The sequence below is a fragment of the Kryptolebias marmoratus genome, linkage group LG13 (genome assembly GCF_001649575.2).
Source record: "Kryptolebias marmoratus isolate JLee-2015 linkage group LG13, ASM164957v2, whole genome shotgun sequence".
NCBI classification, from domain to species: Eukaryota; Metazoa; Chordata; class Actinopteri; order Cyprinodontiformes; family Rivulidae; genus Kryptolebias; species Kryptolebias marmoratus.
Window position 1 is genome coordinate 12,652,718 of NC_051442.1, and position 16,112 is coordinate 12,668,829.

Consider the following 16,112-nt stretch of genomic DNA (forward strand, 5'->3'; position numbering starts at 1 on the left):
CATCAGTCCGATTAGAAACTAAATTAAAGGGGAACGTTACGCAATCTCCCCCGCACCGAGCTCTCACGTCGTCTAAACAGCAAAGTAACGCCCTTTGAATGAATTATCGGCAATTAGAACACGCATGTGTCAGTTTCCTAATATAACATACAAATATTTAAATTTTTAGACCCGGTTTTTTGTGTGTTTTCAGAGGGGACGCATTAACAGGGCGACGCGCTGCATCTTGGAGGAGCAGTTTGCAGCATCAGTTCATCTCAGCATCACTTCGCTGACTGAGTTAGTAGTTCATTAATCCGAACAAATTACCCCTGACAGTGATTCTGATGCGCTGCTCGCAGTTTCGCTCGGGATTTTAAGGTATCTTGAGTTGATAATAAAACGATATTTTTAATACATGTATGTTGTTTGTTGATGCTAAGGTCATACTAGCTAACGGGACTGCTGCACCTGCACAGGAAACTGCACTTATTTTCCCCATCCTTCCTTCACAAGAAAGCAGCTGTTGTTTTAAATAATGTTATTGCTTTTTAAAATTAAACATATAAATTTTAAAAGCTTCTGCTATCTTTGCTATGTTTCTGCCTATTTTATTAAACCTGCACAAGAAAAAAATAACAGTAATTTCCCTTTAAATAGTATTTTAAGTCAGTTTTTATGCTCTGCTTATCTTCTCGTCATGTAGATTCTCTGGCTCCATAAAAGTGCAGGTATGCAAATAGACGTGTGATAAATGCTGCTCTCTGTCTCTGTTTGTCCTGTTAGGAAAGAAGCTTTCATGGGCAGTGTTCTGGCCTTGTCTTCCAGTCCGGGCCATCACAAGTGGCCTTTCTCAACAGAACCCCCTCCTTCTCGCTGGGACGTCCATCCCGCTCACTGGGACAGTCCGCCGCGCTGGGAGAGGAGAGATGGACGTCTACCAAACCCAGGCAGCTTTCACTCGCTCCACAGAAGCTGCAAAGGTACCACAAAGTTGTGGTTAGAAGCTCACAGGAAACAATTCACAAATTTCTGGCACAAATTTTTGGTGCTCTTACTTTTAGCTACAGCTGCTTCACATAAAGCCATGTAGAATAAATATCACAGTCTTCTCTCATGAGGAAGTTGTGATCCTACTCTTTGTGTTCAATTTTAAACTGACGTCTGTCCAGAAAATACATAAAATATGTTTTATCTACTGTATTTTTGTCATTAATTTAAAAAATTTTAACCGATTTGACACATATAAGTGGCCTTGGTGTTTCTGAACACAGCTACTATCAAAACAACAGAACAATCACACACATACACATCATAAAATGACTAACACAACATGCAACATTCATGTTTTTGATCTGCTTTTTTGTCCCTTTACCCCTCAGATGTGTTTCCTCATCAGATCGAGGGCGTCAAGATGATTGTCAACAAAACTTTAAGCAGCTTTTTCAAAGTGAGTGATCCATTCAGAATTTGGAACATTTATTTACAGGTCAATATAGATCTTATTTATCTTTGATTTAATGAATGAGTCTGTTTCCAGGTCAGTCATACTCTTCACCTCAGTGCTGTTAGTCCTTCGTACTACCGGTTCCATGTGGAGCATCTGCAGTCTGACGACTACAGCAAGGACAAGGTGAACCGCAAATCATCAGAATGATGCTTTATCACCACCCTACCAACCAAGTATTTTATCAGTAAATGTGGAAGAGTGAAGCAGATGTCCGTGTTTTTATTTGGTGACATTTCAGGATGCCCCAGCGTTGATCGGCGAGATGGACTCTTCAGGTAGTCTGAACGCTCACGCCCTGCTGCATCTCTCCGAGCGCGTTCGAGCCAGAACTGTATTCCAGGTGAAGCCCCGTTGTTTTCGTTTTACCCCCTTTGTCTCACCTCATTTTCAGTCGTCTAAAACCGGTGCGGCTTTATTACGAAGAATTCTCTGCTTGAACGGCCTTTTCAGACCCAGCAGTCCCAGTTTGTCACGTGGCAGTTTGAAACTGAGTACAGAGGCAGCGACTTCACCGCTGCTGTGACGGTGGCTAACCCTGACATCCTCAGGGAGTCAGGTGAGACCCTCCTAAGATCGTCATCTGTGTCTGATAAAGGTGCATTAGAAAAAAGTTAAAATTATGGCTGTGCAATCTGACCTACAGCCAATATTGTGATATATACAGTATATATATATATATATATATATATATATATATATATTTTAGTTATGTTACAATGTACATCTTGACGTATTGAAAGCTCCTCTAAATTATTGTATAAAGGTTCATTTTAACCCAGTAACACATCAAATATCACCAGTATTGTGATACAAATCCACCATTCTTTTAAAATGTGCATTTAAAAAGAATGCATTTACAAAAAGAAAAAAAAATGGAATCGATTAGGTCGAGATGGTTAAATATTAAAGTAAAAATTGACACTTAATAGTTGCAATAAAGTAATTTAGGATACCCTGTGTGGACAAAGTCACAATATTGTGAGTATACGCTTTGTATATTTACCACGCCTGGTTAAAATTAGTCCATTTTATATCAAGATTACTCTTTTTGTTGTTTCTTTTATCTTATCTTAACTCTCTGTCTTACAGTGAGATACTTTATTGCCACATTTTTCTTATGTATTTTGTATTTTTTTCTTCTTCCGCAGTCATCCTCGTGGCTCACTTCCTGCAGAGCGTGTCTTCAGGTCTGGTTTTAGGTGGGGAGCTGGTCTATCATCGGGGACGAGCGGAGGAAGGAGGGATCCTTACTTTGGCTGGACAGTACTCAAGTGAGAGATTTTGCTTTTGTGTCCGAATCTGTCTGTAAACGTCCCTTGCTTCCTTTCGCTTCATCCTGCAGCGGTGTGTCTCGCCCATGTCTCCCCCCGCAGGACCGAACTGGGTCGTGACCCTGAATGCCGGCAAAGGAGGAGCCCACGTCAGCTACTATCACAGAGCAAACAAACAGGTAGGGCTGTGGCAGCTCTGTGCGGTGAAGTCACCATTTAGGTGCACAATATGACTGTGAGTTTGTCATCCAGATCCAGGTTGGAGTGGAGTTCGAAGCCAGTACCAGAACACAGGAGACCACAACCTCTTTTGGGTACCAGATGGAACTCCCAGAGGCCAACATGGTGTTTCGAGGTGACTAATTTAATTGTTTTTGTAACGTTTATACTCCCTCATTAAGTATGCTGATGATATGGCCCTGGTCTCTCATCTGAAAGACACTGATAGCCCCTCCTACTCCCAGCTCTTAGGCCAAATTTCTGGTTTGATGACAGTTTTCTTCATGTTATTAAAACCAGGGAGCTTTGCCTGGGAGGCACCGGGCCTGCGTTCAGGCCTTCTATCATTAAAGGGCAGGAAGTAAAGCAGGTGACCATCGTCCATCTTCTACATAATCTAAGGCGCTTTAATGCCAGCAAACACACCGTGCAATTGTTGTACAGGTGACTTGTGGAAAGTGTTGTGAACAAGTTCACCCGGGTGGTCAAACAAGCTGGTAAAATAATAGATCACCAGCAAATGCAACTCACAGGCCTGTATAACCAGGTTCTGGGGAAAAAAAAAGGCAGTCCAGATTAACAATGACCCAACTCGTCCCCTTACTCGTGTCGTGTTCAGAGAATCCTGAAAAACCCAAGATGTCTTCTGTTTGTTTGTTTCACCTGCATCCAGGGATGATAAACAGCCGGTGCATAATAGGAGGCGTGTTGGAGAAGCGCCTAACGCCGCTCCCGGCCACCCTGATTATGGGCGCCTTCGTGAACCACAGAGGTGACAAGCTGCAGGTGGGCCTCGGCGTCAACGTGGGATAACGCTCCACCTCCCCGCAAACCTGGAACGGACTGTCAGGACGTCCACCCAGAGACCTGCCGCAGATAACGTACTGCCCTTTCAGTGTCTCTCACCCGCACCCAAAACATGTCTCGTTTGTTTAACTTGATGCATCTCCCCTTGCAGCCTACCTCTCAAAGGTGCCGTTTTCCGAAGGAGGATAAAAGAATTGCACTGAAGACATGGACGTATGTTTCTGTTCTCCTGAAACCCGACTGCACCCTCTGGACAATGAAAAGTGAAGTCAAAACGTACTGTAAACCTAGAGTAACACTTTTATACTGTAGGCAATTAACAACATGTAGATTGTATTAAATAATATGAGTCTATTTTATGTTGTAACCCAATAACTAGAATTTACGTGACCCTGTTTTATATGCGAACGGTTTTCAAAAGGCGATCAAAAAAAAACAAACAAAAAAAGGCGTTTTTAATTTTTCAGAGAGTTAATGGTTGAAAATCAACCTGCAATGATGAAACTCAAACAAAAAACTTGCCAATATTGCATTCATTTATTTATTTTTTTGCCATCTGTCATTTTGATTATATAAGCTTATGGTGCAAATGGATTATCTTGGTGTTCATATAAAACAAGAAGTTAAATTCTACAATTAGATAATTGTGATTGGTGTGAAGCCGGCCTTTGGGGCTTGACAGACGGATTCATCTCAACACGAAGCGAGCTACAGTCAGATCAAGTCTGCGTGAGCTTCAGTAAATGATTCAGATGATCCTAAACTACCGTTTTGAGTCCTAAAGAGGAGCGTAGGAGTCATTGTGTGACTGATGGCTGACATATTGTTGAAAGTCTGTCGGTTTTATAGCTGATTTAAAGTGAAAAGTTGCTGCTCTTAATCTGAGAGTACTCTATCGTAGGAAACACTGACCTGTATGCAACTTTATCTTATCTGACATTTCCAACCCCATTGAACTTGTGAAATGTTACAGATGTTTTATTTATATCGCATTTAATTTAAGCATGGATAAAAGTGCAAGAGGGACTGTCTTTTTTGGACTCCATTTATTAAAAAAAAAAAAAAAAAGTTTATTTCTGAGCTCATTCTCGTTCTTTTGACTGCGCCTAAAACAGACCAGCAGAGACTTTTCCCCCCTTTTTTCTGTCTTTACCTACATTATGCCATTAAAAGGACGTGATCTATGCCTATTTCCCGCTCCGTGCTTTGTCGATTCTGTGGCGGGACTTGGCAAGATTCACAGTAAAAAGTAAATACAGCGAATTCCCAATGGGTCTCTTTAAAGTGATAGTCCAGATATTGTGAAGTTGGGACAACATCTTAAAAGCTCGCTTCGGAGAAATTAAGTTGAACTCTGACAGGATCGACGAGCCTGTGGCGAGACCCAATCGGATTGCTGCCGTTTAAAAATAACTCCAATGTGAGCACTAATTTACAAATCTTAATGCTGTCCTCAGTTTTTACGTTTCAAAGCCTATGCTTGTTTGCAAGCCAAACAGAAGCAGCAGACAGCTGTTGCCCTTCCAGCCAGTCTGGGGTGCTTCCTGCAGGAGTACAATAACTAATAAAATAAAATAACCATGTACCGGTAATGCAAAACTAACAGTGCCGTAAAGGTTTATAACGTAGCATTTGCGTGAAACGCTATGATTTGTTCAAACATGACAGCAGTCCACTTCGGTCTTAGCTTTGCTTGAACTGTCTGTTACTTTTGTCAGTCTGATCAGGATTAAACTCTGTTTCTTCAAAGTGAGCTCGTTCAAAGAGCTATTTGCAACAGCTAAGGTATAGGTTGTTCAGAGCCTTTTTTACAGAAACCTCACTTCATGGGTATTTTGTGTTTGCAGCAGATGATAAATATGAATTTTTTTTTTAAAAAAGTTGACGTTAGTGGAGCACAAAGCATTGATAGTTTGTTTCACACTTACACGCGTTGTTCTTCAGCAGAAAAGTCACAGTCGGAAACAAATACGTGTGATATCAAATCTGAGGTAATGTCCGTTTTCAAATGTTGCACAAATCCCTGCCTTTCCATTCTTAAAACATTACTTTTTCAGCTCATCACTTGTACATCTATCACATTCATCATTGATTGTAATGTAAAAAAAAACACATTTAATGTTTCAGTGAGTCTAAACTCTAAAATTAATTCTCTACTGTACACTTATATACATACAAGTATGTTGGAACATAAAATTTGTAAACATTTCATTTGCTGATGGTGATTTCAGTTCAAAGAGTTCATTCTCTGGTGACAAAAGCACCTGACGTCAAAGATGACGGCCGATACTGTCGGTTTAAGTTTGCGGTTTGTCTTTGAAAAAGGAGAAGAATCCCTTCGCCCTTTCTCCCTTCACTCTCAAAGACTTGCTCCTCTGCAGCCCGGCAGCGCTTCCTCTCTCCTCCTGGTCCTCCTCCTTCTTTTTCTCCTCCTCTCTCTGTTGCACCTGTTGACAGATCACCAGGCGCATGTCCTCCTGCAGCGACACGCGGGGCACAGGTTAAATACGTATTTTGCCACATTGTGTCATCTTTTCACACCCCTGTGCCGACTCCCACCTGCCAGGCGTCCAGCTCCTGAGACAGCGCCACCTTGTGCTTGATGGTGTTGAGGAGCTGCTGGGTCAGTGACTCTTTCTCCTGACGGACCGTGGCCAGCTCACTCTCCAGGGAGCTGGGGGGGGGGGGTTAGGAAGTAAAACAGGCAAAAACCACATTCAGCTCTGGGTTCAAATCGTAAAAAGTTGAATTCAATCGAACCGAGGAGGTGGTTCTCGCTTGAGTTTCACCTGTAGCTCGGCTTTTCAGGGCTGCTCCTGAAGGGCTTGACTTCTTCCCTCAGAGACTTGAGTTCTTCTCGTTGAGACTGAAGCTGCAGAAAATAAGTCAAATATATTTTTAAATAATCTTACTCACAGCGCGTTACACATTTAACGAAAGGTTTGAACACTTTTTGAAGCAACTCTACGAGCTGCGATGATTGTAAGTGGCAAACTCATCACAAAATTCCTTGAAGTAATTCCCGTCGCCTGCTGCACTACGTGCCAAAGTTTTAAGCAAAGAGCTCGTATGATCTGTTAGCGCTCAGGGTAGGTGTTGGGGATAAGTCTCAACTACTGCCACACAAAAAATGAGCTCAGTATCTGTAAAACTGACTGAGTTCTGGCCTTTTTTCACATTTGCTAAGTTTGCTTAGCTGTGGTAGGTTGACTCCAAAGGTTAATCTGTTTTAGATGTCATCTATTGATTACTTTCTGAGAGTTTAAATAAAATCCGTTCAGTGGTTTACAAGATGTTCTGGTAACGAACACACACAGACACATGCAGTAACATGACAAGGGATAATCGTGCTTCCGTTCAACAAAAATCAATCTCTTGTTTCCCTTTTTACCTGCATTTACTGAGGCTACATAACTTAGACTAAAACAACGCTTCTTTTCTTGATCATCCTGGATAAAACAGTAGATTTTTTTCTGCATTTACAAAAAGATTTGATCTTCAGTAGCGATCATTCGTTCTTAAAATGATAGACAATTTGTCCTTGTGAAATATCTGTGTGGGTGGCAGCATGGAGCGTAACAAACCTCCTCCTTCAGCGTCTGCATCTGTCCGTCTTTGGCCTGCAGCACTGTGGAGTGAGCCAGGAGAGCCTCTGTAGCCTGACGGGAGGTTTTCACAGAACAAAACGAAAGGTTACAGCAGTTAAAGCACTATAAATAAATGCGATGCTGATGCAAATTTGACAAAAAAGGATGATGTCAGTGGTAGACCGCTGGTTAGTGTGAGACACAATCAAAGGAGGGATGTCAACCCAGAATTAGTGCTCACTTCCTGAGTTAGATTGTGAAGTTATCGTGTGTGTGCGTGTGTGCGTGTGCGTCTCTGAGAGTACCTGTGATTGCTGAATTTCACTCAGCAGAGACAGAGGTTGTGTGTGTGTGCTGTCCAGGATGCTCTCCTCTCCCAGGTTCAGAGCTTTTTGTTGCAAGGAGCGGTTCAAGGTGCGCAACTCAAACACAACCCCCTGCTCCTGCTCTATCTGCACGTACACACACACACAACACACACACCGTGAGTGACGGCGAGCACAAAGCTTCGAGGGAGTCGTGTTAGTCGCTTCTGTTAATCGTGGTTATCTCAGTCACGATGCTGGTTTGGGTTTTTTTTGTTTGTTTTCCTCGGTTTTCAGTGGCTGAGGCCACGGCTTCCCTGCTGCTCACCTCGGCTTCTTTCTCGCTCAGCTTCACCTGCAGATCAGACAGTCTGTCCCTCAGGCCGTCTCTCTCCAACCGCAGCCTTTGGCAGTCCTCCTCCGAAGCTTTGAGTTGGGTTTCTATGTGTGAGAGACGCTCCAGCAAAACTCGGTTCTGAATGAGAAGGGGTGGAAAGAAAGCTGTGAGGTCTTCACGCCTTTATGCTTAAATGGGGATTGAATTAATTTGCCAGAAATTAGCCAAAACGCCCAAAAGCAATAATTAAAACGGATTAATCCAATGGCAACGTGATTAAAACTTTAATTCTTAGTAACTGCAAATATATCATTATCAAATATTTTTATGAGTCTAATAATATTATTTGGAAACTCAAATAATGTAACTAACATTGATTTTAGACCTGGTTTTGATACTTCAGTATGAAAATACTTTCTGTAAGTTTAACAGTTAGCTCTAAAAATTGACCCCTCCTGAAGCCCTCAAAAGAGAGACAGGTACAGAAGCCCTTGAAACAGGGTTTTGCTTTTTTGTTGTTTTTTTGTCAGATCAAGAATTATAAACGACTCCACTCTTAAAGTGACTCAAACAGTTTGTTGTTGGCTGTGGGTGAAACATAAAAACAGAAAATACAAAATTTGAAAATCATCTGCACAATTTGGTTTTATGAGTGAACAACACGGCTTTGAAATTAGCCTGTTTGATGCATAAAAAGACATGAAACTGACATGTTGGTTGCTGTTTTAGAGAAACCTAAGCTTGATGTGAGATTTTAACCAGAATCAGCTACAATGACCAAATTGAAAGCCATTTGGAAAGTGTTTTTGTGCACTATTTCCGTGCTGCACTGATAAAAACAGAAGCAGTGCCATCACAGTTATTACTGAATAGTTAAAATACCTCTGCTTGCACATTTTCTAGTTGTGTGAGGTTGATGTTTCGGTTAAAAGAGGAATCCTCCATCTCTTCTCTGAGCGAGCGCAGTTCAGTCCTCAGGGTGTGCTCCAGCGTCACGGCCTGCAACGTGTGGCAGAGGAGAAGCTGTGAAACCTGCTCGTCTGCATTAAGACTGCGCAGCAACGATGACACACATATCTGTCTGCCTGAACTGACCTCAGCCAGCTGCTCCACCAGCCGCTGGTTGTGATTGGCCAACTGGGTCATCTGCTCGCCCTCGTCTTTCCGCCGGTCTCGCCCCTCGTTTTGGTATTTCTCCAGCTCGGCCCTCAGGGCGGCCAAATCTGCCGCCAGCTCTGCCTCCTTCTGCCCGGACTCCAGCACGTTCATCTCCATTTTCCTCTGGAGATTCAGCTTCTCCTGCTGTAAGTCCTGAGTCAATAAACTCCACGTTAACTGCCTTGAAGACAGTGGACCATTGAGTGCAAAACATCAGATGAATTCAATATTCTAGAGAGTGAATCTGAGTTTTTGCAGTTATAAAAACTACAACAAATGTCCTCTGAGCACAGAGGTCCGCAGCCTTTATAAGAGCCATTCCTGCTCCTTTTCCAACTAAATCAAACTTGCCCAGAGTCATAAAACAGACTTGAAGCTTGAAATAAAAATAACACAACTCTGTAAGTGTTGTATAAGTTCTTAATATAGAACCACTATAGTTTGTGACTTTGACACTTATTTTTTTACACGTTAGAACAAAAAAAAAGACCAACCTCTTTTAAAAAATACAAAAAAATGAAACATTTTCTTGTGTAGACGCCCTTTGATAAAATCTAAACACTGAACTATGCCAGCTGATGTGAATCTTTTCTTTACTGGTGAAAAAGTATCCCACTATGAAATAAAACGGGGTCAAATTGTTGGATATTTAATTACAACTGCAATACCTTTATTCCGGGTTTTTATAAAAAGTAAGCTGCTGGTTTAATTCTTGGTGTTATCAGCATGACATACATTTCTATTGTTTTCTTATTGTGGCTCTAAATTGAAATATTATTCATTTTCACGTAAGTTTTGATGAAAGCTCCAGAGAGGTGCTGCAGAGGGACCACAGGTGGCCCCAGAGCCGTAGGTTGCAGACCCCCCTCTTAGCAGATGTGCGGGGCACAGGCTCCTTAAAAACTGTAATCCTTTATTCAGTCTTTTTAACAAAACTCTGATGTTATTAATACAGTTAATATCTGTTATCTAGATAATTACATAATATAGAACGGCTCCACTGAGCACTTTCAGTGTTTTTGAATTAAAAACTGGTCAATAGATTAAAACTATTACGTTCATTAGTTTTCCATCTTCATTTATGGTGTAGAGTCCTTCTCTGCTGTTTTGTGCTGGCATTATTTTGACTTTCAGACTTAGTTTTTTGTGTTTATGGTTTCTTTTTGCTTCTTTTCGCTGTTGTTTATAGATACCTGAGTAGGTTTAGGCAACAAAACTACATGGTTAGGTTTAACCAAACTCTGTTAATAATACAGTTAATAGCTGTTATCTAATTGTTGCATTGATAACAACAAGATAATTACAGAAATAGTGCGGTCTAGATTTTTAATACAAGCCAGCTGGAGTTCAGTCGCACAGACATGAAAAATGTAAGAGTGATTAAATATTCTTCATAAGACCATCTAAAGTCTTTTATATCTCAGTCTAGGTCAGATATTGTATATTTTAAAGACAGACATAACAGAGGAGATAAACCTGCCTCACCAAACACATAAATTACCTTCAAAATAAATATGTAATAGAGACTATTTTGAAAGATGAATAGAAACAAATCTCTGACATTAATCCCTTAAATTAATCTCTGTAATAAAATAAGCACAAATTAATAAAATGAAATTTAAATGATATAATTTTGTAGCTTTTCAGCAACTTAAATTACATTTTCCACATGCATCACTAACACTGGTGAACTCTTGTTAAACAACATGGATTAAAAACTCAGTTAACGGTTTAATTTCTGGGATTCAGTGCCGTTCTTTTTTCCAGTAACGCCTCCAAGAGAAGACAATCTTTCTCACCGAGTCCTACAATCCCTCCATTTTTACTCTTGTTACACTGGCAGTCAGACAGAAAGGCTTTGGAGTCTAAAATGCATTCCCACTACCATGTCTTGGTGGAAAACTTGAGCATTACATTCATACACCGTGTGCTGTAACCTCGACTGTGGCCCCAGGTTGTTCACTTTATCAGCCAGCGATCGATGGAAGAAATCATTTAAATTTACTTCTCGTTGCCCTTTGTTTTCGCTCCTGCTCGCTTCTGTGACGTCTCCTTTTTAAACATATCTGGATTTAGGATATTGCTCAGGGCATTGTTGAACTTTTTTTAAAGTTCAACCACCTGCTCGTTTATATACACAGTGTCCCTGTTGGCATGGTTACGTGCCATTAAATATGCTAAAAAGGGCCTAAATTACCAGCAGAATTCCCTAAAGCAGCAAACCAGAGACAGGAGAGGAAACGTGCTAGTTTATCGGTGCTTCTGTTTTTAAAAAAATGCGTGATAAGAAAGACAAAGAAAGGCACGATGTAATCAGAACTGCTGCAACAGTGCAGCACCTTTACAGGCCCTGTTTGTCACCATTGGTAGATTAGGATCATGTAACCATAATGTACATTTTTTCCCAGTGGAAAAAAGAACTCTGACTTTTATTCATTCAGGACCAGCAGGTTTTACTAAGTTTATAACTACTATAAAACATGAGTAGACCAGAACAGGTCATGTATCATTCTCTTGTTTGTATTTAAAAAGTCTGGAGATCAGTTCCTGAACAATATTAGCTGCACTGGAGCGTGTGTTTCATCCTCACCTCAACCTCCTTCTCCCTCTGCTCCAGGGAAGCTGCCAGCTCTTCATTCTTCTCCAGCAATGCCTGCCCCAGCTCTGCAGCGAGGATCAGATCAGCATCTATAGGTCCTCCGCTGTCAACGCTACCAGAGGAAGAGGACGACGAGGGGAGGCCAAAGGAGAGGGCGACTGAGGAGGAAGAGGAGAGAGGAAAGAAGGAATCCTCCAGACTGGGCGAGGGAAGGCTGTTTTTCCTGGTGGTGAACATCGCTGAAGCTCGTGGGCCTGAGTTAGTGAGAAAGCATCACCCCAGGCGGTTGGAATCCACAGTCAGACAGGTTCGACTCTTTCATATAAATATATTTACTGGGTGCTCTGGCCTCGAACGGCTCACGTTTCCATTTTCCCCACCAAGGTGCCAAAGGTCGTGTTTCTTGAGGCACTTGGCACTTCTCTTTTTTTTTGTTGTTTTCACAGACAAATCTGTGAACGAGAACAAGCTGTAAGTGACGCTTAAAAAGAAACGTGAGTGACTGTTGAGCACTTCTTCTCCGTAATACAATCTAAAATGACCTAAAAGGAGGTCTTTTGTCCGACAGGCGCTTTGGTTTCTCTGACTGAAATGCCAGCTCCACTATTATCATTGTTCCGCTCCCCTCCCTAAATTCCACAGACACTGAGCCCAGCTCTCTCCTGCCAGTACAACAATGTTTTTTTTATGAGCTTGGAAAAGTTTATTAAATCATTAGTCTTAACCACATCATTAGGAAACACACAACATGCCAAGGAGGAAAGATTAAGGCTAAAAAAATGAGGATATAACATTAAATCACACACATACAAACTACATTTCAGTCAGTTGCCATCTTAGCTCATTTTTTTTTATCTGTGTTTGTAGTTTCACATGCCAATATCACTTCCTGTCATAAAACTCATTTCTCTTCCCAGTTAAAATGGCTAAAAGGACATTTACTCTGCCCTTAAAGGAAGAGTTTTATAATCTTTAAAAGACGAGAACGCTTTAATCTGACAGAAGCAAGAGAAATCAAGTCTGTCTTACCTGCCAGCTCCAACTGTGACCAACTCAGACCAACAGGTATATAGGCTTCCTGTTTGGTGAGTGTGTTTGTGTGTGTGTGTGTGTGTGTTTGGGAGTATTTGCGCAATAGAGGCTCAGCTGGTTTCCGTGGCAGTGGGAACATACAGCATGTAAATACAACCAGCCGGCCACACCTCCTCCTCCTCCTCCTCCTCCTGAGTTTAAAAAGGTAAAGAGATCACACACAGAGGGAGGAACTGATACCCAGGAAGATGGGAACAGAGGGCGATCTAGGCGCAGCTCAGACATCTAGTGGCTGAAATAAAAAAAGCTGAAACACGGATGAACTTTTGAGGAATTCCCTGCCTTAAGATTTGACACCTTCCTGTTTTGGTTGTGAGGAACGGGAAAGAGTTGAGGACACAAACGGGAGTCTGTGTAGTCTAACTTGGCCCCCCTCCTCTTCCTCACCCCCCTCTCGCCCTGTTTACCTGCTCGGGGGCTTTCAAAGGAGCCCTGTGTTCAGTTATGAGGAAAAAAAGGGGAGGGAGGCATAGGGGGAGTAGCAGAGGGAGAAACAGTCACTGCGCCTCCTTCTAAAAGTCAGCAAACTGATCAAAGCTAAGCAGGACTTTTGCATCACTGGATGATTTTATGTGCTGATATGGCTTTCAAACTCCGGTTTGCGCTCTCTGCGTGGCTTTTACTGGCGACCTGTGAGGCTGGGAGGCATATGCCTAAACTCTCCGACAAGAAACTGTGTGCTGACTCTGAATGCAGCCGTAAGTAACAACAGCTTCTTTACGCTGGGAGTTGATTATTACTACTATTTAACTAGAGTTCAAGTGACACACTCTGAGCTTCATGAAATGCACACAGATGAAACAAACACCACAAACATCCAGATCCTACATGGGATGCAAAGACAGTCCTATATTTAGGGGTCAAGGGGCTTGAACCCATGACGATAACTGCTTACAGTTCTAGTTCATCTTATATTCCTGCACAGATCCTATCTTGATTGCTCGAGCACTGCAGGACTACTACCCCGGAGACTGCAGGTTCATCCCCATCCGGCAGGGGCAGCTCGTCTATGTTTATGCAATGCTAAAAGACAGAGGGAACCTCTTCTGGGCCGGCACTGTAAGTTAATAACCTCCTACTATTGCACTAACACGGGTCTTAACCTAAAAATACACTATTTGAAAAAAATACTCCAAATTTTTCAAAGTGGGTTTTTGTGGGAAAGGCTAGTCGTGGCCAAGGCTAATGTGGGTTACTGACATTTTTTAACATTTTTCATAGCTGTTCATATAAAAGCCATCTTAAAACTCTTTGTATCAAAGTCGCTTTGCCCTGTTTGTCCAGGAGAAATATTATGACATTCCTGCAGGAAGTGCCACAGGCTGCACTTCATGTGCTACAGCACTATTTATACAAATAACTATGTAATACCGAATAAATGATGATGTAAATGTTTACAAACTAAATATATACAACAGACAAGATAATATTTGTTCACAACCATTCCACAGAAGTTTCAAAACTTCTGAACTACAACTTAAAAGACCACCCGCAAAGCCAGCTTTCAGTTCTTTTTTATTTATTTATTTCTGTTTTTTGTGGATTTTTTTTTCCATCCATCTGTTTTCTTTACCCGCTTTTTCCTTTTAGGGTGCCCATCATTATAGACTCAAATAAAAAGTTATTTTTAACTAGAAGGGACCATTAACTTTGCCTTGCAGGATGGCAGCCATCATAGATGACAACCATCTAAGCATCAGAAACACAAGATCGGATCTGTGTTCATTTTGTCAAGCAAAAGGCATAGCAGGAGTGTGTCGTACTTGTTGTGCTCCACAGATCGAATGGAGCAAATAGTAGCCTCGGGGCTCACCTTTCACATTTATTTACAGCCCCTATGGTTTCTCTGCTGGCAGTAAGTGAAAATTACAGAGAAAGCTCCACTGCTAGACATGACCTTTCTTTAACGTTCCAGGTTTTCTCCAACTTCCTGACAAAATACAAAGTTTAACCCGACCGGGTGTTCCTGTTTCTTACTCTTTGCTCACAAGAGAACAAGGACTGAACTTGTTTAGAGGCTTGGCTACTTGTAAACACCAAAAAGACGAGACTGAGCTAATGTGCAAACGAATAAACTCCCACATACCAAACAGGCCAAATTTGAACATTTAAATTTGCCATTCGTGCTCCTGAACACGTCACTTTAATGACTGAAAATGTGTTTTTAGGATTCAAATCAGTGCAAATAAAGGGTATTTTAAAGTTAAAGAGGCGTGAGCAGCAACAGAACTTACTCCATCAGGTGTTTGTGCGTCATCATCAGGCACAGGACTCATATTATGGAGAACAGGAGGCTCGCATCGGCCATTTCCCCAGCAGCGTCGTGGAAGAGACGCACGTTCTCATGCCGGCCAGCACTGAAGTTAAAACTACCGTAAGTCTATAAATAATCACACACATTCATCATGTGATGCCGTTTCCTAATTCCACTGTTCTCTCTGTTCTACAGAAATGGGACTTTTACTGCAACTGATGCAGCATAAATTTACTGACAAGGAGAAGACACACAGCAGCTTATTGGCTCGTCGTAACTAACTGTGATCTGTTGCTTGTAAGAACTACAAGATGTAATTATTGAAAGACCTGAAAAAATATTATGCATTCTGGTAATTTCACCCAACAGGTGCTTTCATTACTCCATCTGAACTTCTCCTATTATCATTATTATTCACTCCTCCTTGCATTTTAAAAGCATCGTGCTCCACTTTAAGGTACAGAAACAACAATATCTTGATTAGGCATTTGTGTGCCCTTGCTATTTAAGGGAGAGGTGGGCAGTGGCTTTGCTCAAAAATAGGTTGTAGAATGTAATCATGTTTAGTGACAAAGAAATAAAAATGTAATTACTACAAGTAGGAGTCACTATTCTTTATATTAGTAGAGATAGAGATCAGTGCTTGCCTCTTAACCCTATAGTTACATTTATTGATGGTTAAATATCCACTATTCCTTGTTTACAACACTTTATTGTTCTTTTCTTATCTGATTTAAAAGAAATAAAAAAGGACATGATCTATACTGTCTGCATTTTGTCAACTTACTCTTTTTGTTGATTGTATTTAAAAAAAAGTGTTCAGAAAGTGTTGATGGTCATAAAATTCAGCACTGAAGCCAAAACATCTTTTCATTTACAGGTGACCTTTGTAGTAGAGTTAATCTCAACACACGGGGTGTTCTTTACTCTGGCAGATTTTAAAAGAGTGCACCATTCTTTTTCTGAATTCACGTACCTTTACCAATCTATGTCT

At 41.3% G+C, this 16,112-nt stretch overlaps 3 protein-coding genes across 6 annotated transcripts; 2 read left to right on the plus strand and 1 right to left on the minus strand.

Annotated features, from left to right (window-relative positions):
• Positions 1–37: 37 nt before the first annotated feature.
• On the plus strand, positions 38–5,179 carry si:dkey-71l1.1 (uncharacterized protein LOC569883 homolog). Of its 3 annotated transcripts, none has more exons than XM_025006342.2 (12): positions 38–84; positions 194–360; positions 766–962; positions 1,362–1,429; positions 1,520–1,612; positions 1,728–1,829; positions 1,940–2,045; positions 2,638–2,760; positions 2,863–2,939; positions 3,013–3,115; positions 3,653–3,860; positions 3,938–5,179. In XM_025006342.2, exons 3-11 carry the CDS (start codon positions 779–781, stop codon positions 3,790–3,792), a joined length of 996 nt encoding a protein of 331 aa, XP_024862110.1. In that variant the 5' UTR covers positions 38–84; positions 194–360; positions 766–778; the 3' UTR covers positions 3,793–3,860; positions 3,938–5,179. The 3 variants fall into 3 exon arrangements, with proteins under 3 accessions (XP_024862110.1, XP_024862111.1, XP_024862109.1); XM_025006343.2 differs by having other exon boundaries at positions 45–84; positions 194–279; XM_025006341.2 differs by having other exon boundaries at positions 45–360; positions 3,653–5,179.
• bicdl2 (BICD family like cargo adaptor 2) lies at positions 4,861–12,940 on the minus strand. Of its 2 annotated transcripts, XM_017418205.3 has the most exons (10): positions 12,802–12,940; positions 11,764–12,224; positions 9,111–9,326; positions 8,898–9,014; positions 8,007–8,153; positions 7,679–7,825; positions 7,371–7,445; positions 6,576–6,658; positions 6,346–6,460; positions 4,864–6,263 (listed from the first exon to the last, which is right to left on the minus strand). In XM_017418205.3, exons 2-10 carry the CDS (start codon positions 12,007–12,009, stop codon positions 6,084–6,086), a joined length of 1,326 nt encoding a protein of 441 aa, XP_017273694.1. In that variant the 5' UTR covers positions 12,010–12,224; positions 12,802–12,940; the 3' UTR covers positions 4,864–6,083. The 2 variants fall into 2 exon arrangements, with proteins under 2 accessions (XP_017273695.1, XP_017273694.1); XM_017418206.3 differs by lacking the exon at positions 7,679–7,825 and having other exon boundaries at positions 4,861–6,263.
• Positions 12,941–13,076: 136 nt separating this feature from the next.
• mia (MIA SH3 domain containing) lies at positions 13,077–15,883 on the plus strand. The gene is made up of 4 exons (XM_017418027.3): positions 13,077–13,562; positions 13,790–13,923; positions 15,128–15,238; positions 15,314–15,883. Exons 1-4 carry the CDS (start codon positions 13,427–13,429, stop codon positions 15,335–15,337), a joined length of 405 nt encoding a protein of 134 aa, XP_017273516.1. The 5' UTR covers positions 13,077–13,426; the 3' UTR covers positions 15,338–15,883.
• The last annotated feature ends 229 nt before the right edge of the window (positions 15,884–16,112 follow it).